The sequence below is a fragment of the Poeciliopsis prolifica genome, unplaced genomic scaffold (assembly GCF_027474105.1).
Source record: "Poeciliopsis prolifica strain line A6 unplaced genomic scaffold, Auburn_PproV2 SCAFFOLD014, whole genome shotgun sequence".
In the NCBI taxonomy this organism is placed as follows: Eukaryota; Metazoa; Chordata; class Actinopteri; order Cyprinodontiformes; family Poeciliidae; genus Poeciliopsis; species Poeciliopsis prolifica.
In genome coordinates, this window is record NW_026562389.1 from 4,904,670 (window position 1) to 4,932,345 (window position 27,676).

General features: G+C 40.1%; 1 protein-coding gene across 1 annotated transcript; it reads right to left on the reverse strand.

The window, feature by feature from the left end:
• Nucleotides 1–1,220: 1,220 nt before the first annotated feature.
• hic2 (hypermethylated in cancer 2) lies at nt 1,221–22,631 on the reverse strand. Its single transcript, XM_055039542.1, has 2 exons — nt 22,541–22,631; nt 1,221–8,484 (listed from the first exon to the last, which is right to left on the reverse strand). The coding sequence occupies exon 2, from the start codon at nt 8,434–8,436 to the stop codon at nt 6,676–6,678; it is 1,761 nt and encodes a 586-aa protein (XP_054895517.1). The 5' UTR covers nt 8,437–8,484; nt 22,541–22,631; the 3' UTR covers nt 1,221–6,675.
• Between the last annotated feature and the right edge of the window lie 5,045 nt (nt 22,632–27,676).

A 27,676-nucleotide genomic window follows, 5' to 3' on the forward strand; every position in this document is an offset into this window, starting at 1 on the left:
TAAAGATAATTGTTCACCTTAATTTTATTTAGACATTCATCCTCACAAGTATATTCTACTTTGTGTTGATCTATTAGGTAAACTCTATAAAGTACAAAAAGACAAGCCATATTTTTGGTTTTCAATCAAGCTTTTAATGAAAAGATCATAAAATAACAGTTTATTCTTCCTCACTGCTGTACATTAAGACTGCAAGGTTGTGAGTGCTGAGGTCAGCTGTATTACACTTTTATGACACTTTGAGTTTGCGAGCCCGATCGCTACACAGCGGTGGCTCTGACCTGAATACGAGCTCTCTGAGGAGTGGAGATAAAGAGAGGAAAAAACGAGAGAGAGATCGAGAGCCCAGCCTGGGTGCTGCCAAAAGCCACAACAAGGGTCAGGAAACCTCCCTTTAAATACTGGTGGTGTGTGCGCATGGTTTTAGAGGCCACACTTGCAGACTTAGACAGTGGCATCCGTGTTTGCGTTGAAGGAGGTCTGCATTAACACATGGCAAAAAAAAAAAGCGCACCTGGGCGTGTGCACCTTTTGCATGAGATGCGTGTTTGACAAAGGAGAAGGGATTCTTGCCCTTTTAATTATTTAACAGCAAAGACCCTACAGGTCCATTCCAGAGCCTCTCAGCCCCATAGATCCTGATACATTATTGAGAGGCTTGAAGAAAACCAGCAAGAAAGCTCGATCTACCCAGCTCCAGCAGTCAACTCCTCAAGTACTGACTTTACATTTAGCAGCTAATTATGTCCGTCTGTGAATGTAGTGCACAGCAAGGTGACAGTGTGCAATAAACTCATAGAAATATGTAAAGAAAATGTTTTGTATGAAAATACGGTTCTATAAACTCTTTTTGGTTACAGATGGACGGCAAGAAAAACAAAACAGTATAAATGTAATGGCAAGACAGCATTTGTCTGTAAACACTGGAAGTTTTTGAGGTATTTTGGTGTCACTGGAGGTACAGTAAACACTGAAAAATGCAGCAGAGCAGAGTATAGAGGCCTCTGTGCAGTAAAGATTACAGAGAACCAAAAGGGCTCGAAGCAGGCGTCAGGTGTATCCGAGATAAAGCAAGGGGCAATAAAGCTTAAAACAGGGTTTAATAGCACAAAGGCTGTTTTATAAACTAGCTTTGGTCGGTTCAGCCTGCCAAGGTAAGGATCACTTACAAAATAACTGGACAGAACAGCCCCTTCATGATAACACCAATAAAAGAAAAAGGTGGATCGCAAAAGTAGCTAAAGAGCAACGAAAGAACTGCACACTCTCTCAGAGGGGATTCCTGCTTCATGTGTCATTTTAAAGCTTTTCTAACACTGCATAATGATATGGGTTTTAGTTAGTATTAGCAAACAATAATGATGAGGTAAGAAGAGAAAGAAGAAACCGTCAGGTAAATCGGAGCTGATATGAGAGCCTCTGAGTTCTCTCAGAAGCTTTAGAAAACATACAAAGTGCACTTAGTAAAGCTATCTCATCCAACATTTCTAAAACAAAACATATATGCTAAAGTGGAGATAAGAGACACTGGAAAACAAAAAGATGGAAGTTTAAGACAAGAGACTTAATTTTCAAGAGGAAAAACGTGAATTGTGTGCATGTTTCTGCTTTATATAGTTTTATTTTCTTCAGCATCATGGCAACACCCAGGGAGAGCAAGTTTTAAAACATACAGTAGCCTCCGCTCTGCACAGGCAGCAACAGCATCCTGCTCAGGTCCACAGACAAACACATAGGAGGAGGTCAAAGTTCACGTCCCCTCTGTGTCCAATTAGTGAGAACTCAAGACAATGTGGGGCAAAAATCCCACTCAATTAAACAAATGAAAATTGAAAAAAAAAAAAAAAAAAAACTCTACAGACTGTCAGGTGTAAATGCCATAGACCATTTTGTTTTAAGTTGGAAAAAAAAATACATCAGCTCTCCCACACACAAAAAAGTCTTCACAGATTGTGGTTAATGGCTATGTTTGAGTCTCATTTAAGATTCAGCTTGAAAGTCATCAAAACAAAAACAATGAAAAAAAGAAAGGGGGTCCCGCCTCCACCTCAGTCTCACACACTGAGAAAATTCTTTAGAGAGGTGAAGGCAGGCCCCGGAAATAAATACATTCATCACCGACAATAGACATTTGATTAAAAAATAAAAACCAGAAGAAAAAAACAAAACAAAAACAGAACACTGTCAATAAGTGTTTGCGCCAATGTTGTTTGAGGCTCGGCCAGCCAGAGGTTTGTGCTGCTTTTGTCCACAAAATACAGGAAAAGTGTAAAGTATGAAACAAAAACAATTAAGATTCACAGTTAAGACTACCTGATGAGCCCGTTTACATGCAAAGAACAAAAAGAAAGAAGTAAAAAAAAAAAACAAATCGTGCTACATTCTCCGAAAGGGTTTTAAAGACAGCGGCCGGTAAGAGGTGTACCATGTAAGATGGCCATTTAGAAAGGCTTAAGCAGAGAAGTAACGCCTTGACCTTGTTTGGGTAAACACAGAGACAACATTAAGCTAACAGACCCCGACCAACAATGCCTTTTTGATTAATACGTCAAAGATGCACTGCCCACTTCCCCCACCACTCCCTGAAGTCCCATCTGAAGACGGGCCAGAGGGCAGGAGAACGGGGTGCAGGGTCACCCCAAAGCCAGCTGGCAGGGAGGAGACACCACACACCCTCCCCCTAATTGAATATGCAGCAGTTCACCCCATGTTTAATGCTATGCTTCTGTTTTGGCAGCAACGTCTGTGGAAAAGCGTCTTAATTACACACGCACACATGAGAAAACGTAAAGTAAAAATCTTTGACTGGCCGAGCCTCGAGTGAGGTCTGTAAAACTGTAAAAGTTCATGTAAACAATGAGATAAATACATATGTTTCTTTTTTTTTTATTATTTTTTAGAGCCACACATGGTTCCATAATCATTCAAATGTGCTTTGGTTTAAAAAATAGTTTGTGAATTTGGGTATGAGCTTTTTTTTTTAATTATTATTTCTTCTAAGTTTTTTTTTGTACAACTTTGCACCCATTTCTGCACGTACTGTGTAACTAACTAAAAATGTAGACTTTGTTTTGAGCTGCCTCGCCTTTTGTCAAGGCTTTTTGTGTTAGTTGAAAAAGATTCCCCCCTATTCATCTTAATATGAAACTAGTGTTTTTTTTTTTTTTTTGCTTCTCCAAAGTCTAAAATACAGAGAAACTGATACAATGCTTTATCTAACAAATGTAGCTGAAAGCCTGTGTTCACACACGCAGAACAATCCCTGAAGTACTTGAAGAGTAGTAGTACTAGTAGTAATAGTAGTAGTATGGTCACAGTTTGGAGTTTTTTTTTTCTTCGTTTTGACAAACAAGCAAGCATTTAAATGCAGCTGCAAAAAAAAAAAAATCTTTGCAGAGATGGCTAAAGATAATGTACAAACACCTTTTGCATTACAGACATCGTGCTGCAGTGCACCTAGTGCTGACACGTACAATAACGTTTGAAGGCAATGCATTGAGGACTCCCTCTTTAGCCAAGAGAGGTCACAGGTGATAAATAACATGTTTGTTGTTTGAAGAGGGGAGGGGAGTGTGAAAAATTCCCATGTACCATGCAGAACAACAAGAAAGTCAATGTTAAATTAGGAAACAACTCTGGGAGTCCAGGATGCAGGTACCTACAAACGGAGCTTCAGCTGCAACGCTGGAAAAAACATTTCACAGAACCTTAACAAGAGGATGAAGGAAGTATTACCAAAAAATATCAACTCAAGAGGGTAGTTAAAATTCAACATTACAGAGGAATGCCTATAACAAAAACTTGTAGTGAAGGTTAATGATCCACAGTGAGAGTTTTCAGAGTGGATACACTGAGCAGAGAAACAGACAAACAAGAAACAAGCCATTCCCCACGAGTACTAAATAATTCGCCCCTTCGCCATTTTGTACATTTGAAGTTTTGATCTTTATTGATTTATTGGTTGTGACCCAAACAGGGACAAGAACCTTAGGCATTACATTGAGATGCCGGTAGATTTATAACCATTTTTTCTGGAAATAATTCACAACTTGAAGTGAAAATAAAAAATGTCTAATAGTTCAAAACTCGATTCCAAATGTGGAATTGATTTCCCTTCTGAAACAAAATACAACTTTGCAGGCGTATAACCAAAGCTGCCCCACAACAAATATTTTAGGTACAATGTAAAATATTGTACCTCAGACGTTTCCTGGGAAAATTCTGACGTTTGATTGCAGAAAGAACTAACTTATTACTGTCCTCCTTTCTGCAGTCATCAGCGCTTACACAGCTGTCTCATTTTCTGCATACTCCTCTCCTTTTCAGAGCTTGAAAGAGTTAAGGCCTGCAGCTTGTAGTCCAGGCATTGTCGGATTGATACTAGTGTTTGTGTTACCCTGCTCTCGTAATTAATTGCACACACAGACTTCTTACAGTATGATAAGGATTACTATCAGGATGATGTATCACGTTCACACAGCCTGACCTGTTCTAGTCCAGTCAGGTTTTTGAAATCACAGCGTGAACTATCAGCTTCAGATACACAGGAAGAGATGAAATTGAGGTACAAATTAGCGGAGGGGCGAAGTGACCCAGAGCCAGTCTCTGGTTGCTGTTGTTGAGGTACATCTAAAAGTTTCATGAGAGATGTACATCAACAACAGTTTAAAATAACTTAAGTCATCTTTAGTGATATAACTATAAAGCTGTCCAGTGCATCTCTGCTTCTCCTTTTTTTTAAATGACAGGTTTTCACAAATTCGGCTCAGAGAAATTGAAAAGACTTGAGTAACTTAAACTTCACATTAAAATTCTGATTATAGATCCTACTCTTTTTTTTTTTCTTTTTTTTTTTGGTCTGAACAGAACACAAACTGTCATCAAGTCCTGCTTTTAAAAGTCAGAGAATATAAAGTGATAAGGACTCTGGATACAAACAAAATAACAGAAATGGGATAAACATGCTCAGTGAACATGTCTTAGACTTTACCAGTCACTCCAGAACCCCATCAGGTGGTAAAGTGTTTACATCCCCACCAGCCCACCAATCAGCACAAGCTTTTCCTTGCAAAACCACCAGAACCATCACCAGAACCTCAGAGTTATTGGCCAAAACAATCACAAAAAGAGTGGATTTCTTTGTCTGCACTTTAGAAGATAATTCTTATTTTGTTTTATACAGCAATAAAAGAAATCAAAAGAGAAATAATTTAGTATGCTATATATCTTAAGTACATCTTTTTTTTAAAAACTTTGGTTATGAACTTGTCTAGCAATGTTTGTTAGTTAGTTCAGTTCTCCTCAACATTCATAAGATCTTTGGAACACTATACATCTAAAACTAACCAACGAACCACTATTTGCTCCAGGCTGGACGCTACAGTACACTTTGAATTGGGGGCCACGGTGACCTGGGTCCCAAAAACATAAAAAAAGAAAAAAAAAAAAAAAAAAAGAGAAGTTATATCTTGACGAGTACAAATATTAGCTAGAGACAATCAGAATGTGTAAAATCTATGAGCGTCAAAAACCTGTGTTGAGAGATGGGCAGGTTAAAGCATTGGGTGAGAAGTTACATAATCTACACACTTTTTACAATTAATTACATAAGCAACTTTTAACTAAATCGACAGAGTTCAAAAGAGTAATCAGAGGTAGCGAGGTCACAAGCCTATATATAAATAGACTTCTTTTTTTTTTTTTTTCCAAGGGGAGGAAAGCTATACAGAAAAATATGACGTACCCACTGAACATAGCATTAGGTTTAAAACACCCCTTTAAACCTCCCTCCCTGCCCAACAACCCCGACCCCCACCCGCACTTGACCAGAAAAATCCCAAGACCTTCCAGTTTAAAACATTCACTGAAACATGACAAGCTTTTAAAGTATGAGTACTACCACAAGGGGTTTTCTCTTTCCAGCTTCTTTCCTTGGAGCTCTAGCAGGCAAATCTAAAGAAACAAAATTGAATGAAAACTCTCGTCTACATCAATGCAAACAGCCACAGAGAGGACACAGAGTATTTGTTATCTTCTACAAACAAACATGTCCTCCTGAGAAAAGCTTTTCTTTCCCTCTTTCTAGACTTTCAGGTAAAGCACAGAGATGGTCCCATACCCAGTTACCCCTCCTCTTTCATACATATAGCATCACCAACATCATAAAGGATATAAAGCTGTCAGGGTAAAAATTTTCTTTTTGCTGAATTATTGCCAGTTTTGTTTGCACCTACTTCTTTTTGGTCAAAAGTTGTTTTAGGAACAGTGGGGAAAAAACTCTTAAGATTTAATGCTTAAACCATGAAGAGAGGAAGGCGGCTGATGGGTACGAGGTGCCCACATTCACATTTAACCAACTGTGCCTCTCCACCATGGCTTTGTGACTTTGGAGAGAGACGCAAGTAAATAGTCCCTCGAAAAACTCCTGAGAGGCGAGCACTTGTCATTCGCTATAACCGATGACCCTATCCTTGCATCAATGGGATCCCACCGTCACCAAGAGAGCGCACTGTGGCAAGCAGCTACACCGTTCACTCAGCCAGGGTGTCGTAAACTGGAATCAGATTCAAGAACTGTGTGTATGTTGTGTGTGCATTTCTTTGCTTCTGAGATGGAAAAAAGGTGGAGAAATGTTCCTTTTTCTCTCTTCCTGTAGTTCTTTGGCTTGATGCGTTTCTAAGAGGGTGAGGTGTGCATTCTCAGGTGACTGATGAGGTTGCGCTGCTGGGTGAACTTCCCGCCGCATAGCTGGCATTCGTACGGCTTCTCCCCAGAGTGAACTCGCATGTGCTCCGTTAGGCGGTACTGCCGTGTGAACCGCATGCCGCACTCTTCACATGCGAATGGCTTGAGGCCCAGGTGGCTACGCATGTGGCGCGTCATGGTTCCCCTCTGGGTGAACATTTTTCCACAAATGTTGCAGGGGAAGGGCCGGGTCAGCCAGTGGCTCTTTTCGTGCTGCCTCAGAGTTGCGGGGTCTTTGTAGCTCTTGCTGCACACGGTACACTTGAAGGGACGCGTTTCGGAGGCAAAGCTGGAGGGACCGACAGGGGCAGAGAGATCCTCCGCCTCCTCCTCATCCTCTTCTTTCACAAAGGTCCCTCCCTCTTCTTTGATGTAGAGCTCATCTTCAGTGTGGGTCTCCACATGAGCGTTGAGCTGCTCAGAGCTGGGGAAGCCCTTACCACAGGGAATGCACACATAGAGGTTGTCCCCAAATGCTGGCTCAAAACCTTCCTGCCGGTACACATAGTTGGCGCTATGGTGTCCGCCTCCTGCTCCTCCTCCACCTCCTGCACTCTCTCCATCACTCTGACCACTTTCTTCACTGTGGTCCTGGCCATTTTCTCCCCCTTCTTCCTCATCTTTGCACTGGAAGGACTGGTCAGATGCAAAGCTGTTACCACTGCCTCCACCAGCACCAGAGGAGCGGCCGTCTTTAGGACCTACAATCACTCCGTTGACCAAAGGCCTGTCATGTTCTTCAGACTTCAACCCTAATGCCTCTTTTTTGGGCCATTCGTTCTTACGAGCAGCATGTCGAGTCTTTTTCTGGGGTGGCGGGCCCTCGGGCTGGTTTAGGGAGTCATCTGGCGTCTTGGAGGAATTTAGTTCCATGTTCTCTGAGATGCATGTGTCTACACCTGGCAGGGTGGTTGAGGAGTCATCCAACGAGGCACTGTTGGTTGTGGATACTGAGGCAGATTGCGGGGATTCTTGGGAGTTGCTGTGTGGGCTGAGGGCATCAGTGGCTGTGCCAGCAGAGTGAGGACTCTTCTTGGACAGATCTAACCCAAGATCTGGCTCTCCAGCACTTGCCCCACTGCTGAGATTACCGTTACTGCTGCCATTTCCCCCATTCCCAGTTTTCCCAGAGCTCCCAACAAACATTTCATCATCTGACAGTTTGTCCCGAAGGCCTTCATCTGGCTGTGGTTGGTCGGCATCAGAAGGGGTCGGAGGATAGTGGTTGTTGGGACCAGCAGGGGTAGAAGAGGAGAGACGCTGGTTGTTGAGGCGCAAGCGGCTGAGTGGACCTGGGGTGGAGGGTTTTCCTGGTAGGGGCTTCCCACTACTCCGCTTGAGCTTCTTTCTGCACAGAGCAGCGAGGTCATGTAGCTGGAGGTAGCTGGCTGCGGTCAAGAGGGCACTGAAGTTCTGCTCGCTGCTCTGGTCTGACGACGACAGGAGCTTTCCAGTATAGATAAAGTCCAGGACTTGTCTGAACACGGAGGGGTTCACCATCTCCGTGTCGAGGTTAATAAGGTTATCGTGGAGGACCAGAGATTTGAAGTAAATGCTGCTGGCTGCCAGGATGTTCTTGTGGGCGCGAAAGAGAGCGTTCTCCACCACAATGATGACATCACAGAGGAATCCCTTGGCTCTCTGCTGGTTGAGTTGCAGTAGCAGTTGTTTGGCATGATTTGGCAGTTCCATTTCCTCCTTCCTTCTCTCTCTGTCTTCCTACACGTGCACCACCTAAAGCTGAAACAGAGAGAAAAGAGGGTTAGCTCTCGCACATTTAAAGACATGCAGCAGTGAATGACAGCTAAGTCGTCCGTCTTCTACTCCCGCGTCAGTATTGCAGTAACAGGAACAACAGTTCATTTGAGTGAACTGAATCTCTGGGATGAGTACATTAAAATGATCCATTCACTTGCTTGAACTGTTAATTTGTGCTAAACAGCGCCTCCTTTGAGTTGGAACGTGATCTGTTCATGCTGTGAAAGAACGCCAAAACCGCACGGTGTGTCATTTGCTGCTTCTCCAAGCTAACGGCTAATGTTGCATCAATCCACATGAAAATAAAACACGGCCCTGATCTCATGATCATAAAAATTATAACATTTACAGGATGTCTACATTTGTGTTTCCCATTTGACGTTGTATTTTTTTATTTCATGTTTTCATTTCAGTGCAAACATATTTATTTAACGACCAGACATTAAGTCACATGTACTTGTTTATTTCACAGGCTGGAAATGCATTTGAATAGAATTGAGTCTTAAGCCGAAATAAGCACATTGCATAAAGAAAATCATGTTAATGTTTTACGTTAGGTCTACATAAAATGTACAGTGCACAACTCATTCATTTACTGGATAGTGCCACAATGTGAACAATTACCAGCACAGTAATTGTCGAGCATCTGTCACGATGTAAATCTTTATCAAGAGCAATTCATAGTTGGCAGTTGTAAAATATACAGAAACCAATCTGGGGTTCATACTGTGAAGCAACTGTGCCAACCGCTACACCAGTCAAATAATAAAACTGCTGCCTAGAAAGCATTCTACACTCAAGTTTGCATCTTAAAGGCGAGCGCTACCATCTATATGACTCGCATTGTAATCAAGGTACATTTCTTCATGACCTTGCATCTTTAAAACAATAATTTTAGCGAGCAATTCTAGCTGGATTCTCAGTTCAAGTAATTGTTACCAGAAGTGATGCACTGAGAAATTGATTTTTAGCTCGATGAACACTGCCTGGTTACTGGCAAGTGGAAATCTTTAAAAAAATATATATGTTTATATATAAATAAAAAAAAAATAGATGACTGAATGCACCAGGCTAAAACACAGTGAGGATGCACTGACAACATTTGGTGAGGATGCAGTTACTATGTGTACTCAAAGTTGTTAATTTCTCACTTAATTCATTTAAAACTAAATGATAGGAAGCCATTTAAAAAGAAAGCTGATTTCTTTATTGACATGTCTGTTTTATTAAGGCCAAGGAGAGTGAGAGACAATCATTCAAAATATAAGAAGGTTGAACATAGTGAAGCAAAGCTCCTGTTTTACCTTTAGATTTCAACTTCTGTCAAGCAACATCCTAGACTTGGAAATATTGGTAGCCTTTAAGAAATTTCAGAGTGAATTACCTAAATTTTCTGAAACAGACAAGCTGACAAGCTTTTAATAATTCAAGTTTTGCAAAAGTTGCTGAAGCAGTACAAAAGTGTCAATTCTGTAATTGGTATGTTCTTTAAAAAAAAAAAAAAAAAGTAACACGTTTCACAGTGACAGCTTCTGTTGTAAATAAATAATGATCATACTATAGGAAACGTAGAAAATGAAAAGTTTTCCGAGCCATCTTATGCATATTATCAAAATAGGACGCAGCAGACCAAAGCTTTACAAAGCCTGCAGATTGGAAATCGGCGACAGCCTTCTGATCGGCATATCTGCAGTAACACCAGATGCCAGAAAACATGGCAGTAGAGAAATTGGAACCAAGTAGTCCTCCTCCTCTTCTATTTTAAACAAATCGCTACCCTACAAGGATCAAGTTCTGATTGTGCACACTGCTGCTGTTTTCGCACAAAGGCCAAAAGGGGTGGAGGGAGAAGAAAAGGCTAAGGTAACCATTTCCCTCAAGTTCCTCCTCTCACCTTGTTTTTCCTATTTTACCAGAGAAACTCTAGTTTCTGTGGGGTGCCCTCCATGGAAACATGCATCACTCTCGTCTCCATTAGGTCATGGTAATGTCAGTCCAGCCCCATTGTCTGAGGGTGGGGGTCGGTAGCACAGCAGGGCCGGGGGGAAGGATTAGGTGACACCTGAGCAGGTAAAACTACACAAGAGCCCGGGCAAAAGGGGAGGGGGAGGGTGTGGCTCAAAGACAAGGACACCACTACTTGATCCTCCAAAGAGGCCCTCATTTATGGAATTAGGACAAGTAAATCTCATTCACTGATTACCTACAATGTATCACGGTGAACTTTTTCTGACTAAACCGTGGCTTTCACCAATTTTATGCAGTACATGCAAAACAACTTCTATATTAGTGGCAGTGGATCTAGCCTCTGGTAGCAAGTCTGTCTTTGGCACTCGATTAACAGGTTCTGTAGGATTTGGGCACACTGGTAAAATGAGCTCCCATTATTCAGAGCATGGAGAATTAAGAGATTAAACAGAAATGCAGATAAATGCTGCTTTACTCAAGCCGTAAATGCGTGTGAAAATTCACCATTTTAACCTTGTGCCAACCAAGAGATTCTCTTTCATAATTCACAACAGGGAAAGAGAGGATTCTTCTTAAATAAATAAGCCTAAAAGTAAAAAGCAAACATTTGCATTACCAGGACACATCAAAAAAGTAAACGGTAGAAAGAAAAAACAAACAGCCTATAGACAGCAGTTTTGTCTCAAATCTCTTTTAAATTGATTTGGTTAAAGGTAAATGTGGTTCATCTTTCGTCCTGTGACATCTGAATTATCATTTACAGTGATGCAGTGCGACAGGCCATTCCTAAAATGCATAACCAAGAAATGTTTTTGAACTATTAAGAGCAGAGATACGGGCTAAGGGTTGGGTTGAACTTCAGGCTTACACGATTGGTTTTAGCATGTAGATTTAAGAATATCTGATTGCTAAATTAGTTAGTACCGTTAAGACGCTCTCAAGCTCATCTATAGCATTTCTAGGCAACAGGAGCTTTAAGTTGCATAACTTCTGGAAAACATACCAGCTTTTCTGTCAAGTTATTAGCATGAAAACAACTGATGTAGTATTGTTTTAAGGAACACTAAAGAGAATCTGAATTACAATTTGTACGACTTGTTGCTCATTAGGTAAAGTATAAACTACCTGGACAAATACAGATCTACAGCACTGATGTACATTTTTTTCCTTCAAATTCTGGAAAAAGCTTAACAGATCAAATTAATTACAGTGACGCTGTACCTTAATATGTCATTTTATATCTGATTTCTTCATTTCCCGTAGAACCTTTCACACACAACATGCATTAATTTGAACGCTGCAGGAAGCCACCTCATTAAAAGCAGAAGATTTTAAGTTAATAGTTTAGTTTATTATTAGCTTTCATTAAATACATGTGTTATGTGACTTTGATTAGTGTAGCAGTAGGAGGTCACTAAAGAGATTTTTTTGCTTTCATTATTTTTCATTCAGAAGAAAATCTGCAAAGATGCAATTATCCTTGCTTGAAATGTTCTGTAAAATGGCTTTAAAGTTGTTTATGATCTTTGAATCAACTTTCAGCAGATTTAAGAGTAAAACCTTTTACCTATTGTTTTGGTAGGCAAAAAATGTGATTGGGATTTAGGTTGGTGCACTTTTCAAAGCAATGCCAATTAGAACTCATGATGTAGATTTAACCAGCAGAACTTGTTTTTTTGTTTTGTTTCAACAAATACAATCTTCCTTAGTCTTTCAGTGGTCATAATAGTATAGCTAATCTGTGCATGTCAAGTCTTTTGTCATTAAAATGGCAAGAGGAGAAAAAAAAATATTTCTGCAGTTCCCAGGGGAATTCCTTGTGCAGTATTACCTTCAGGAAGCACATAAATCATCCCCCCACAAAAAATACCACTTCAATTCAGACATATTTTCAATCAGAAAAGAAAAAAATTCAGACTCAAAAATAACATTCTGACCATGACGCAAGAGTAAAATATACTAGACTGGAAAAAAACAGAAAGAAAACAAAAACAATTGTTGATAACGTAGGAAGAATGCAAGCCTTTCAGGCAGTATTGAACAAGGTTTAAGTGCAACAAGGTTAGAATTGTAAACTGTGGTCCGTCACAGTCTGACTGGCTGATACAATCAGCTGAAGTAATCATTACTCTCAGGTCCACGCCTTGGCTTGCCTCATCTGCTGTGACACTGCTCCTCATGGTCTTCCTCCCTTCCCCCGTCTGCTCTGAGCAACACATCGTTTCCTCTTTTATCTTCCCACCCTCACCACCGAGTCTCTGGGAATGAAACCAAGCTGTCCCTAATGTCAATCAGACATGTTGGGATACATAATCCAAATCTGTTAATCACAGAACCTGCTTCAGGGGGTCTATGGCTCTCAACCCTGCAGGCAGTAATGGAGGAGAGTGCTGCAGGAGAAAAGAGGGCCTCTGCTAAGATGCCAGCCAGGAAGCCATATATCATTCAAGTCTCTTTTAACAAACACACACCTCTGCATGCTTTACGGGGGGATCCAAGAGGCTTTTCCTGCAGGCCGACATTAAAAGGGGGCTGGGACCAGAGCAGAGAAACCAGCGCAGGAGCAGAAAAAAAAAGCCCTCCCCCACCTCCATCTTCTTCTCATCCCTCGCTCTCCCTCCTTCCCCCATCTCCCACTCAGCTACACTCTCCCCCTGGCCCCTTCAGTGCTGCGCCATGCCGGCTGGATTCCAGGGGGCTGCTAATGGATTACTGCTGATCTATATGCAGTTAGGGTGGGATACATGTAGTCTCAGCTCCATGTTCTAATGATGCTGGCCAGAAAAACAGACATATCACAGCAGACCTGCACCATCATAGGACCTCCGTCTGTGGAAGATTGAATTTTCTTGCAAGAGCCACAATCTAAGCAATTGGAATGACTCTTCAGCATTCTAGACTCACCAAATAATGGTGGATTATTCTTGCATTCGAAAGTGGAAATGAGTGAATTTCATTTGGGAGGATGTAAATACAACAGCCGCTGATATCAAAAGTCAGACTTGATAACTTGTAAGTCCAAAGACAGAGCTGAAATATTATTCCTTATATCTGGTGCACATACAACACATACTGAAAGTTACAATAACACAGTTTATTAGAAGTTTTCACTTCTAATAAACTGTTAAAACCATAAACCATAAAACCATTTTAATCTGGCTTTAGCACCTTATTTTGGCAGTAAGCATTATTATTCCAGCAAAAATGGCTAAAACTTTGTCTGAGTGTATTGCATGGAAAATTTTTATCTTTCTTGTAACCATAGATTTCTAAAATGGCTGCCATTTTTTTGATCCAGTATAATCCATGACAAGCAGAGGCTGGGCTTTCAAAGGAAACACAGGGCAACATTGATGTATCCCCATCAGCCTTTCTGTTATCAGTTTAAAGTTTTGCTTCCTCTCCCACAACCTGACAATCTTTTACAAGTCATAGAAGTTACAGTTTGCTCTTTTTATCAATTTTTTTCATTTCTCTGTTTCTTCTGGTTTCTTTCTTAAACACATTAGTGACACTGAACATGTTTAAGTTTAAGTTTTCCTCCCTTGCTAACACCTTGTACACTGAAGAGCACCGTCAGCGAGATTTAATAGCAGCATGATGCAATTTATAATCAGAAAGACTCATCTGGCTGGTAATCAGGCAGGCTGGATCAAGGTGGAAATCAATTGATTTCAGTCACCAGCCAACCTCTGGTGACCAAAATCACCAGAGATGTCTTTCTTTCTTGCAATAGAAAGAAAAATCGTTATCGCCTTAAGTGTTTACCCGAAGTGCAACAATGAACAAATGCCACTAGTTTCATGAGTAGAAGCTAAATCAGTTGGGATGAAACGCCAGCTGACTGTGCTCTAATGTCAAAGAACAAAAATGCTAATAAAGATGAATCATTAGAAAGTTAATCCTGCAAGATGTAGCCTGCAAAAGCACGTCCTGTGTTTTTAATCCTTCTGCAATGGCTGGCATGTCAGCTGACAGATGGCATGATCACTGATCAGGAGAAGAAATAAGACCTGCTCTGGCACCACATAAGATCCAAAGTAAGCCTTGGACTTGGACTGCAACTTACCAGGGGGCATTTTGCTCTTGTAGAGACACATGATCAGCTTACCTTCCCTGCAGAGTTAACCTTTTAAAACACTAAGGCCTAATGATAGAGGAGGCAACGTCATGTCAAATGATTCAACCTTGACCTCTATCAGAAGTCTGCTGATGAGGAGATGAGCTGACATGGATGTTTACCACAAAGTAGACAGAGGTAATTTGGTTGGCATACCCATGTGTTGATTCATGACTTAACCAGAGAGCCTTTAAGTGCCCCAAGCAGTGTATAAATATCAGCCACCTCTGAATTAAACTGGTTACTCCAGAGACGTGGATGATCAGGTTTGACCTCATTTACAGCTCGTCTTTATGCTCCCTTTTCTCCTACAAGGACTTTCTGGATTAAAAATCAAGTAAGCAAACCTAACAGAGTGAGTGTTCATGCAACAAAGGTGAATGAGGGAGCAGTGGGCTGCAGCAGTAATCTCCTGAACAGGGGGGTAGAGAGCAAAGAGTTAAGGCAGAGGTGAGGCAAAGTCCTCTGGCGCAATAACAAAACACACCCTAGCATTGTGAAAGGTCATCAACTCACAACAGACAGAGAGCAAGATTGAGAATTTAAAAACACTCAACCTGGATGACTATCGTTCACTCTGATTACATTAAACAGCAGCCCAACAACGAGCCGCCTTTGACGCTCAGAATCTGCACAAAAAAGGATTAGTGGCAGAGACATGTAGACTGGTGAGCCAATCATGTACAGGAGCAAAAAGACTTCGGTCTATGTGTGTGTGCCCTGAAACACGGAGCACTTAAACACACGCACGCTGACAACGCACAGAAAGAGGAATATGCTGGTGGGCAGAGGGAGTGGGGGAGGGGGCAGGGGGGATGGTGCAAAGCCAGTTTGAAATACAAACACCAGGCAACCACCTCAGAGCCATTTCAACATGGCTGACCTTGCTGCATGGGCACAGGCCAAACCGCTGAGGACTCATGGAAGCTGCAAAAGCCAGACTTTCACTTCTCTCACAGGTGAAACAATGGGGAGATTAAATGCAACAGATGGGCTTTGTAGTGTAAATGTAAACCATTGTTTACATTTACATGTATGCAGTATGTGCTGCAAATGGCTAAAGGCAGGAGCATCCATAAAGGTCCATCTTCGGACCTTTACATCTGAGCTTACGCTAATAAATAAGTAAATAAGGTGGTATCAGGAAAGGGGCAGTACATGCAAGGTAAAAAGCTGTAGTTACACAGGGAAAAAAGCCTGTTTCTGCTCCATGAATCTTTAAACTCTGGGCTAAATGAAAAGCAGTAGATGTGAACGTATTGGACAAGCCGAGCATAGAGAGAGCCAACAGGTTCTGACTGCTTGTTTTACAAATTGGTTACTGTTGTTACAAAGATGCACCCAAAGGAATACTGCAGTTTATTTTTTTCTTTATGCTGCTTTCACACACACAATAGTTCACCTGTCTGAGCTGTGTCACATATGGCATCATTCAGAATTTCTGTGATGCAAATAAAAAGCATAAATAAAATAATAAAAAAACCTCCTTTGTATACTATTTAGGGAATCAGGAGCCTGTATTGTAAAAGTAGTTGTTATGGAAGATGACAAAACACTAGCTTTCATAAAAAGGGACTTAAACCTCTGAGAAATTGGCTGGTCACTGGTATTGGGTGATTTTAATCAGCCCCATTTCAAAACTCCAATCGGTCAGAGAACCGAAATGCCACCAGATCAGTACATCAACAAGACTGTTCAAGTTGAACATGGCTACCAACTAAAGAATCAGTTAGCCGTCAGATGAAGTTCAGAGACATAAGAAGCCATTTCAAAGACAACAGCATGTCACCATCCCTATTTTATTCAGACTGTAGAACAGAGACAGAGCAAAACTTTGAACAAATAACAGGAAGTCTAAGCAGAATACAGTAAAATGGTTTTCTTGGATTTTTTTGAGCATTGGACCTCCATCTGCAGAAGATTCTGGTTCTGAAAATGTCGGCAGTGTTTTGGAAATTTCAAAGATAATGTAAACATCTACATTGTCCAGGAAATATGTCAAGATTTAAATGAGAAATCATGTAACAAATAGGACTGGACAATAAATCAATAACAATATATAATAATAAACATATGATCAACATGAATGAAAAACACATCTGATAGAATAATTCTTTATTCTTCAAAATAAAGAATATTCACTGAACTCTGATCCAGAACTGCACAGCATTCTGGGGGATGTAGGCAGAGGAAAGGCTTTAGCTGCTCAACTTCTTGCGGCCAGCTAAGCATCAACTCATTGACTCTTTGGTTACCAAGCAATAACCTGGTGAGTAACTTGTGCAGCAGCAATTTCAGGTTTCGCCACTAAGCCTCATAACGGCATGGAGTGAAAACTGGCTAAAAACAGGAAAGGTCATGCTAACAGTCTGGCAGTATTTCAAATATTTAAAAACAAATCCATTAGAGAATTATTGATATCAACTGATGAAACATTGATAGCATGGTAAGTTTTTCAGCCATGTCATCCAGCAGTATACCAGCTAAAATTTGTATCGATAGGTCAAAGTTCTAGAAAACCATCGATCAGAAATCAGCGACAAACTCAACTTTGATCCCAGTTTATCTAATTTTTAAAAATTCTGTCATATTAGAAGAAATGATCCAAAGCTAATTCTAAAAAATATTGTTATGTGTTTTAACTCCTGGTCTTTAAGTTAATCATGAATGAAAACTTTGTCCTCATGCCAAATTATGCAATGCCTTTCATGCTGGTTGTTTACTGGAATTCCTCACATCAATCCAATTCCATGAGCAGGATGCAGCTGTTAAACAGCCTACAACAGCAAAACATTGCAGAGTTGCAAGATCACCAATAGAGCCAAACATTTACATGACAGCGGTGCTGCATGGCTAAAGACGGGGGAAGTACATAAACTAAATTTGCTATTGCTTTTTGTAAAAACAATGTCAGATTTCTTGCAGTCAGGCAGATGGGCTTCCCTGCAGACAAACAGGTCCTGCTCAGGGTGCTGCGCAGTGGAAAAGGAGGGGCAGAGGTTGCAGTGAACCCCAAATGTGCCAGTGCTGTGAGGTTTCTAATATAGAAGTCGAACAACATGCATTTTTCTTTCAGGAATTACCTTACAGTAGGAGATCATGGTCTCAGAGCACCGCTCAAGTGCTACTCTGTGCATGGTACCAACCTGTATGACACTAGGTTCTAAAGCTAAACTAAAACAAAACAAACATGCTAAATTAAATTTACAGAGTGTAACGGAAGCACAAGAGTTATTATGCACCATTTCTCTCCTACCACTATGTGGTAAAACATAAAGAACTAATTTCTCAGCTATAAAACTAGCACATGTTTAGGAAGATTGTACATTCTTAAAGCAACACAGTTTCCAAATAATACAGAATTGACAGACATCTATTAGTTTAAGCATTGCTATAGGGAACATTAAAAAAAGAATCCTAATTGCAAATAAAGAAGAAATAAAAGGATTAAAATATCCAATTAATGAAAATGTTCAAATTTCATATTTTTAATATTCATTAGAATTTGATGATGTACCAATATTAATTGATGACAACAAATCCTGCATGTATTCAAGCAAAAGACCTGCAACTGAAAATAAATGGAAACATAACTAGTATTTCTGAATTATTAATGCAGGGAATCTAAGCCTTTACAAGTTAACGCAGAAATTATGCTCAAAAACAAGGTGCATCAACAAATATTTGTATGATGAAAAGAAGATAGAACAAGAAAGGTAAAACAGCATCACCGGGCTACAGTGTCAGATCATGGCTCCTCACTTCCTACAGTGTTGAAGGAGGCATTTCAAGACACAATTATAAATAAAGTTAATTATTTTTTATGTGCTTTCCTATATGTAGTAGCGATAAGCACTTAAATGGTCTGTTGACAGAACTTGAAAATCTAATCATTTTAAAATCAGTGATAGCACCACATCTACAGACAGCTCTACTCTCTGGCACAGAAGCAGTGACTGAGTAAAGAGCACCATCACCGACGTGGTTGAAAATGGAGTCAGCAGCATATCAGAAGCAATTAAAAAAAAAAAATTTAAACGTCTGCATTTTATTCATACCATGGGAGAGATAGAGAGAGTTAGAAAGCAAGATTTCAAGCAGATAAGCAGGATGAATGAAGAAAATGATTCTGTTTTTCATCTGAGCTTCCATCCACTAAAAGGACATCCTGGAATTTGAAAATATTGAAAATGAGTCTTTTTAGAAATCTCGCCGATAAAGTAATGATCTAACTTCTCTAAGGAATATAGAGGTTTAGTCATGTTAGCTCTGCTACTGCTACTAGAAGGTGATAAAGACAATAATATATTTAAGCTATAATTTTGTTTTTTTTACAATAACAGTAAAACCTTGTTTTATGGTGCCTGCTCTCACACAGTGGTGTGACGTTGCCTCTGCTCCTATTATAAATAATGAATGATTATTCGAAATGCATTTTGAATGATGTTCCCATCTCCTTCTATGTTATAAAGAAACCCATACATGATTTTATTCTTGGAATAAGGTGAGAGAAGTTAAAAGTTGGTCTGAGACAGAGCTTAGATCTGCAAGAAGCTCGCTTGATTTAAAATGAACACTGAATTTATTTATTTTTTTCTGCAGTCCCTTTGAGAAAAACAACCTCCAGTTTGTGATTTGTTTTATGCACGACTCTGTTCTGCGTCATCAGTGGCGCTTTTGCATTTCGTGGCTCACCCAAAGTGACCCTGGAGAAATTAAATAAAGACCGAAACGATACTATTTACACCTTCATTGAACTGTGTGGCAGCCTGCTGTAACACACATAATACATGACTGTGTGCTCTCACACAGAAGTGAGGTGATCAACTACCTCACTGAGAACTGAAGATATGATTAAGTGATGAAGGGTTCTCTGTTTTGACACAATAAACTTGATGAGATAAGACCTCTCCACTTCACCCTGGTTTGTAAAAAGAAGCAACAAACCCACACGACCCGATGCCTTCTGGTTGGACTAAGAAGCAGCAGGCGGGCTGGAGAGAATATTTCACAAAATACCGCCCTCCCCCTTCTCCCACCAACTTTTAAACTGCACATAACCTTCTGGCTATCAGTAATACATTCCACATTCTTCAAGAAGAACAACAACCTTGCCCCGAGGTGTTTTATCCACTGAACAAACCAAACTGCCTATGAACAGGCTGCACAGAGCAGAGCAGCTACAATCTATAAGTCCTCCTCCAACATGTCAGCAGAACATATAGCCTAAGTAGCCTTCTTACTGCCCACACATGCCACTGTAAGCCATGATTGCATTGCACACAGGATGCTGAGTGCATGTTGAGGAGGGGAAGGGACAAGAAGGGTGAGGCAACCGGCTGATCAAGAGAATCAGATGAGGCACACAAACACAGGCCTTACATTACCCTGCAGGCCAGAATTTGTTGCCCATACAGTAATCAATGAAACTTGTCACACTGATCAGTTGACTTGGTCATTTTAATGGTCTGAATTAATTGTAAGGTCACTGTAAGGTCGCATAATTACCTGACTGCAACTGCAATGGGTGGTAAAACAGCTGGGCAATGAAATTACAGTGAAGATGACTGCTTAGTGCTTATAGCCTTTACAATATATGCATCATTTTATCCCTGTATGATCCAAAGAGGCTTCTACATTTTCACCATTGTCAAAATGTGTTAATAACCCTTGATGTTTAAAAACATAAACAAGTCTAACGGGACAAACAACTGAACATTTGAACTTCAGCTCTGGCTGGGTGTAACCGGCCAAAATAATATATAGGGATCTTCATATTATAGGTTCAAGCACCCGGGGAAAACAAAAGGGATAAAAGGTTGCTGAAAATAGGCCTGGGCTGGTTTCTGGTGTCAAGGAATACAAAGATTACCAAAGGTCATGACTTCAAAACTGATACACTTTTAATCACACCGATCTTAAAGCTTTGACATTCTTTTAATTAACTGTATAAGAGAAAGTCGGAATGACTGGAACGGTTCAAAAGGTCCAAATTTTCATTAAGACATTTATACCATCTTTTTATTGACAGGCCACAGAAAGTGCTGGAGTGATTTGAGTTTTTTTTTCCCCAGATGATTGGAGCTGCCCCTCCCCCGTGTATTGCTGCACACTGCCCATCAGCTGACAGAAAAGGTCAGCATTATTTTCTGCATCAACAATGAAAACACATTTCTAATATTACCAGTGGCAGAAAAAGTTATTATGTTGTGGGAAACGAGCGAAGCATAGCCACCAATCACTCTTAATGAAGTAACAGAAACAAAACAACATCTGGATGGCAAGCCTTGAGTATCATGTCTCTTAAGAGATTCAACTGAAGCAGATATATGAATAATTAACTGGCTAAAATCAAATAGTTACACTCCCAGTGCTTCACTGTAAACAAAACAACAAAAACATCACGCAAAATCTACTAATAAACATCGACTGCGTTTATTACATAATTTGGTTTAAGTCTACGTCAAAAAAAAAATAAAATAAAATAAAATAATCTAATTACATACATGGTAATGATATTAGAACTGCAATGCCCAAAACTATTACCAGACTCTTATCTTTACATTACTCAAAAAACTAACACTTTCCACACACAAGTGGGGTAAACACATAACAATGAGTAAGTAATATTATTTCAACTGTCATTTTACAGACAAACCTGTCTTCAGACAAGTGAAAACTTCTACACTCTACCTAATATTTACACTTCAGCTCACCACGTTAAATCATATGCAAGCATACCACTCAATAGCAAAAAGTGAAGCAAGATGGAAAATTTTAAAACACTAAGACAGAAAAACAGCAGCCACTCAAGACAAACACGCATTACTGACATTCCTGTGCCTTATTATCGCCATGCCCCTTGGTACTTAAACAACACTGATCACCTTGGGAGCAAAGCTGCCTTCACTTCACACCTGAGCACATGCATTGTTGGAATGCGCATGGCCCAGTCTGGAAGTTAAAAATAAGAGCGCATCAAACGTACCACATAATGATCAGATTTGGGCCAAAGAAATTTGTTTGCACGCGGAAATTCAAGTCATGCGCCACTGTTTCCATAAAACACTGCAGTTTGTAGGTCAGTGTAACGCTACACCCACAGCATGCCCCGTGAAAAAAAAAACACGCTATACAATGCAATCTAGAAATCACATCGGTCTAACGAGAAGGCTCCTGAAAATAACATTTCATGTGCTATAGATTATATATTGTGTTGATCGTCTACGCACAAAATCCTGTTAAATCATTTTAATTGGCCCTACCTAAGATGAAGGAAGCTTAACCTACATATAAACAATGCAGTTTACACCAACATATACGATTAGTCTGTGATTGTGCCAAAAGCAGTGCGTAAAATTCAAAGCGAGGGACTTTTAAATTCCATTTGGGAAATGGTCCTGTGGGCTTTTAAATGACGAGAATCGACCAAAACAAGTAATTTCATTGATCACATTTTCATTCAGAAGATTTCTCCGAGCGTTTTAGACCATTAACCTGAGAGGGGGAGAAAAGACCCTTGGAGAAAACATCTCAGTGTTTCTAAGGGAGATCATTTCTTTCGTCGCTGATGCGCTCTGCCAACCAGCCCCGGTAATTATCTGGTATGCACAGCCGTCCGTCCTGTGTGTGGGGCATCTCTCGTGGGAGTCTTGCGACGAGAAAATAAACCCCACGATATTTGCAAACAACGCGCTCTGCGATTAAGCACCAAAAACTCAAGATGCGCGTTTTTGCAAACCCGCGGTGTGTTTACAGCTCTGCCAAGCAGCCTGGTAGAGCATGTACAGCCACCAGCAGCAGAGCCCTCTTTTTTTGTTGGCACGCCGTAGAAGAGGGGAAAAAAATACCCTTACGATTCCTGCAGCCGAACCAAACATAAAGACACCAAAGCAGCTCCGTTTGTCCACTCCCAAGCCACCGTGAAGAGAAATAACGCGTTGAAAATACCTTTTTACATCGGTAGGACCGTTCTCAGGCGTTCTTTACCATCCTCCTGCTCATCTCACAGCCTTCGGGACGCCATGTTGCAAGCTTATGACGTTAGGCTTCCTCACCCCTGACCCACATTTGAATAGAAACCAGCCCAGAGCGCAGCAGAAAACACACACACCCCACTGTGGGAGGGTTCGACCACTTTCTCAGACCCAGACCCCTGGCAACTTTACCTGCAACACGGCAGGATAAGAGAAAAAAAAAATAAATACAAAAAAAAAGAGAGAAAGAGAAAGGTTTTTTTTTCAGGGCGGGCTTTTTATTCCAAGGACGCAACTTATATTGTGCTGCAGAATAACACAAACACATATCCCAGACATGATAACTTGGTGGTGAAATACAGTGGTTCTGTAACGGAGGCACAGAAAAATAACAAAGATTGTCTGTTAGAGCAATAGGACAGTTTTGATCCCAGTTTGACAAATGTTGCAAAATCATTTGTGGTTTTGCCACATTTGTGGCAAAACCACAAACTCCAGCAAAATGTCTGTTGCTGGAGTTTAATTACACAAATCTCACTAGTGGATGTTTGAATATCATAAAATCCCCCTTTCAATACACACACTGAAGCAGCTTGCCTGATGATAGCTCTTTTATTAGTGGTAACCTGTTATTGCATAAATCTACCAACCTCTGTTACAGTGTATAGAATAATGTTTATCTGTCCTTTACCCCCTTTCAAATAATTATAAAAGAAATGAATCATACGAATAATGGTGTTCAAAGACTGGGCACCAGATGTGCGGAAGTGTGACGTTGTTCAGGCTCCTCCTCCCACAACAGCGACCCTCCTCCAGCCTATTGAAACCTGGAAGAAGCCTTAATGGGTTTCAGTCCCACCCAGTCTTTTAAGGTCTGTGTTAGTGATTCAAATTTCGGAAACAAAAGGCACTTCATCACTTTCTGAATTGTTCAAAAGAAGAAATGGTGACTTTATTTTATAAAAATGAATATAATATATTAAATCAGCTTTTGACATCGTTTTGAATATTATGGCTGCGTGCCAAAGCTCTCTGGTGACCCCGTGTGGTCAGGTTTCAAATTACGTCTGTGCAGTACCCTCCATAATGCATCTTTCTGCAGGGTCAATACACTGTTGAAAAAGCTGAAAAAATAACAAAATTGCATCAGACTGTTTCAATTGTACGTGACGACATTTCAAGATAAATATATATCTTCTCTAAGAACATATTCTTATTTAAAAGTCTTAATTACTTAATGTCGTTTGGAAATATTATGGGATATTTTTTAATCCACTGGCCAAGAAGCACAGATCTTACTTACAAATAACTATTGCAGAACCAGACCATAAAAAAACAACTGCACAGTTACACATGATTTCAGTAACAGAACCTAAATGACATGGAAACCTTTTACAGATGCTACAGATTTGATTTCAGGTTAGAAATAAAGGAGAAAAACTTTGCATGATATTAAATAACGACAGAGAAACTAAATTGGTGTTTGATGATAGCGATCTTTTGATGCAACACTTCTAGTATTTTATGTTGAAATTAAAAGAATTTGCAGGAAAGATAACACGGATGATTATATATTTGTGTGGGAATCATACAAAAAAAGTCTGGATGAGGATTTTTAATGTGTTTTATATAAATATATACAGAGTAAAGTTACTTTTACAGAATTTAACTCTATACTTTGAGTGACTTTTAAAACAAAAAGTAAAGCAATGTTTTTTTTAACAAATAAATTACACAAATCCGCATTTAAAATTCAACATAATCTCTGTTGTGAAAAGAAGAGTCGAATAAAATGTGAAGCTATATTATGCGTCATTACATTTCATTGAAGACACAATGTGACATGAACAAATTCACCACAAACAGCAGCAGAGAAAGAGAAAGTCTTACAGATTATGTCAGAAGAATGCTTTCTCAAATCAAGATCAAAATTAAGTAAAGAATAAATGCAAAAGTAGTTGTATGTTGTGACTGGATGGACTTTAAATATAGCTACAGTTCAATTTATTTAGCAAGTTAGGTCCCACAGCTGCTCAAGCATACATTATTTTATTTGGACAACTAAGGGATTTTGAAATACACAGAAACAAATTGCTTTAAAAAGCTTTAAAAGGCACAGCTAACATCATTGTCTTAAAAAGGAAATCACATCTTCTTGAGATTATTATTTTATTACACTTCTGTATGAACTACACAACTTAATATAAATGCAATGTGATCACTGCTCAGTAATAATCTCTATTGGACATTGAATAAAACAACCCATCAAGACCAGTTGAAATGTCAAACAACTTCCAACAAAAAGTACACAAGAAAAAAAAAAACAGAGTTTGCAAAGAATGCTGACCTAAAAATCCTACAACCTCTCAACTAAGTCGGGTCTGGATGCTTAGAGGGGCCAAGCTGTCGGTGAAGTAGCCTTAACAGAGAGAGCAAAAGAGTTTGGGTCAGCAGGCCATTCCACAACATAACACACAGCTGTCATTGTAAAAGCAAAGGATTCTGAACTGTGACATTAAGAAGGCTTTCAGTGCAACTCTGATTGGAATTCACTTTGTATTTTACTCACCTATCCTCATTTGTGTCGTATTGTATTCATTTATAATTTAGATTTATATCCTAGAAGTACTTTAGATGTACACAAAACAGTAAATTTGATAGGTGCAGTTTAAACGTGTGATAAAATATGTTTCTAAATGGCCTAAAATTTATAAAAACACAATCAGCACCTCACCTGTTTTTATAACAGGGTCTCCACACAGTGGAGAACAGCGCCACTCTCAGAGCTTTGCACCCTCTCAAGTACAGAACAGGGGTCAGAGCAGCGTTGACCCTGGGCAAAATGCGAAGAGGATCGGTGCCTTCATTCCTAAAGGTGTAGCAGGTGGTGCCAACGAAATTACAGGCGATAATGTGACAGAACAAGGGGATCCAGGCCGCCAGGAAAAACACAGCCACCACCAGAATGAGATACACCGAGGAGCGCTTGTTGTCTCTCTCCTCAGAGGGAGGCTCCCTGCCCAGCTGGAAGGTGGCGATGAGAAACAGCCTGATGTTCAGACCTATCATTATAACCACACTGAAAATGTTCCCAATAAATGTACCGATGCTGGTGATCTTAGAAGCTGTCCCTATTGGGACCAGGTTCTGCACAGCCACGATTAAGAACGCATAGAACCAGTAGACGGAGATAACTAACAGGGTTCTGTTCCTGGTCATGCGCTGGGAATATTTGAAAGGAGATATAACGGCATGGTACCGGTCCGCCTGCGCGGCCAGGATAGCCATGAAGGAGAGGCCAAGAAACGTGGGCACGATGTAAAACGTGCGGGTTGGGGACTGGTAATGGTCTTTCACGTCGAGCACGCCTGCGTGATAAAACGAGACGCCGGTGCAGATGTCGCTGAGGCAGGTGCTCAGCATGAACATGAAGCGGTTCTCGCTGCGCAGCGACCTGCTTAGAAGAATGGAGAGGAACACAGACACGTTCAGGTTGATGATCGCCGTAGCAAGGGCAATGTTGAAAAGAAACAACAGCACGTTGCCAAAACTCGTCAGAGGCAACACAGGAGACAAAACATGGCTGAAGTTAGTCATAGGTGCAGAGAAAACGCCTCAGAACCTCAAGACAAAAGAAGTCTTAGTGAGGGAGCTGTAAGGGAACAGCAGGGGGGCTGCCCTCTGATCTGACTCATGTAGATGCAGGAAGATATTAACCTGAGCGAGTTTAATTCCCTTGAAGAATAGTTTGCTGGTAAAAATAGACAGGGAGCAGCGACTAATTAGAGGAAGATGTTTATATTCTTTTATTCAAACAAATATATGAATCTTTTACGATCATTCTTGTGCCGAAGATGCAGTGCTTTGAACCTCAGCAAATACAGTTTCTCAGTGCAATACAGATGTTCTGTAAATGAACAAACAGCAGACAAGTCAAGAAGAAAGTTGTGAAGAAATGTAAAGCAGGAATTCGGACTATAAACCCACATATTTTAAGCTTTGGACATCTTACAGAGGTCAGCCCAGTCCATCACCGGGAAATGGAAAGTGCTTCCATACTAACTGTTAATTTTCTAAATCATGTCTGCCCAGCTAAACTGACAGGCCAGGCGGGGAGAGCGAGCAGATGACCAGCTCATGGTGACTCTGGAGAAGATGCAGGGATCCGCAGCTCAGGTGTAAGATTATTGTCAAGAAGACTAAAAATTAAACACTCCATTAATTTGGAAAGTCATTTTTACAAATAAGCTATAAAAGTATTGATTTTACCACAAGGCTATAAAAAAGACACAGTAAAGCTGCTCTGGACATACAACCAAAATGTAACATTTACCTTCCTGTGACAGCAGAGTTATAATGAAACGCTACAGGTCAACACATATCATATGTGAGAATGGCTCATTCAAAGTTCAGAACTAACTCTAATTGAGAACAATTAGAGTTAATTAGAGCAACAATCATGGCTTTGTTTTCTTTGATTTTTGTTATAAATATGCTAGAATGTTGTTGTGAGTTGGTTGTTGATGTTCTTGCCAAAAATGACATTACTCTTGGACAATGTTTCCATTCACCTCGTCACCACAGAGCTGGAGAGCTCCTTCAGTGCAGCTGCTGCATCCTAAACACACAGAACACACAACATTACTGTTGGTTATTCCTTCTACATTATCAGACTGCGCAACCATCACTGCTTACAGTCTGCTGCACTGAAATATAACCTTGAATATAAATGCATTTTCTTTTTCGGTTCATGATTTATATCTAACTTTTATAACTACTTTGCTATTACATAATTGAAGCGCTTGTGAAAATCCCTCTGGTGAAATGCAGTGGCGTTAAACCCAGTGAAAGAAAGAAACATGTCTTGTCCGCCCTCTTGTGGCCGCAAAGCAAATTTATCTCAGCAATCAACTGAGTGGTTTGTGTCCTTCACAATAATGAAGCAAAAGGTATTGATTTACTGTATAATCTTAAGATATTTACACAACACATGCTGTAACAAATGTGTATTTGTTAGATCATTGAACATGATGGTTTGAAAAATGCAAATAATGTGCAATAGAAGAAAACTGTCTATCTATCTATCTATCTATCTATCTATCTATCTATC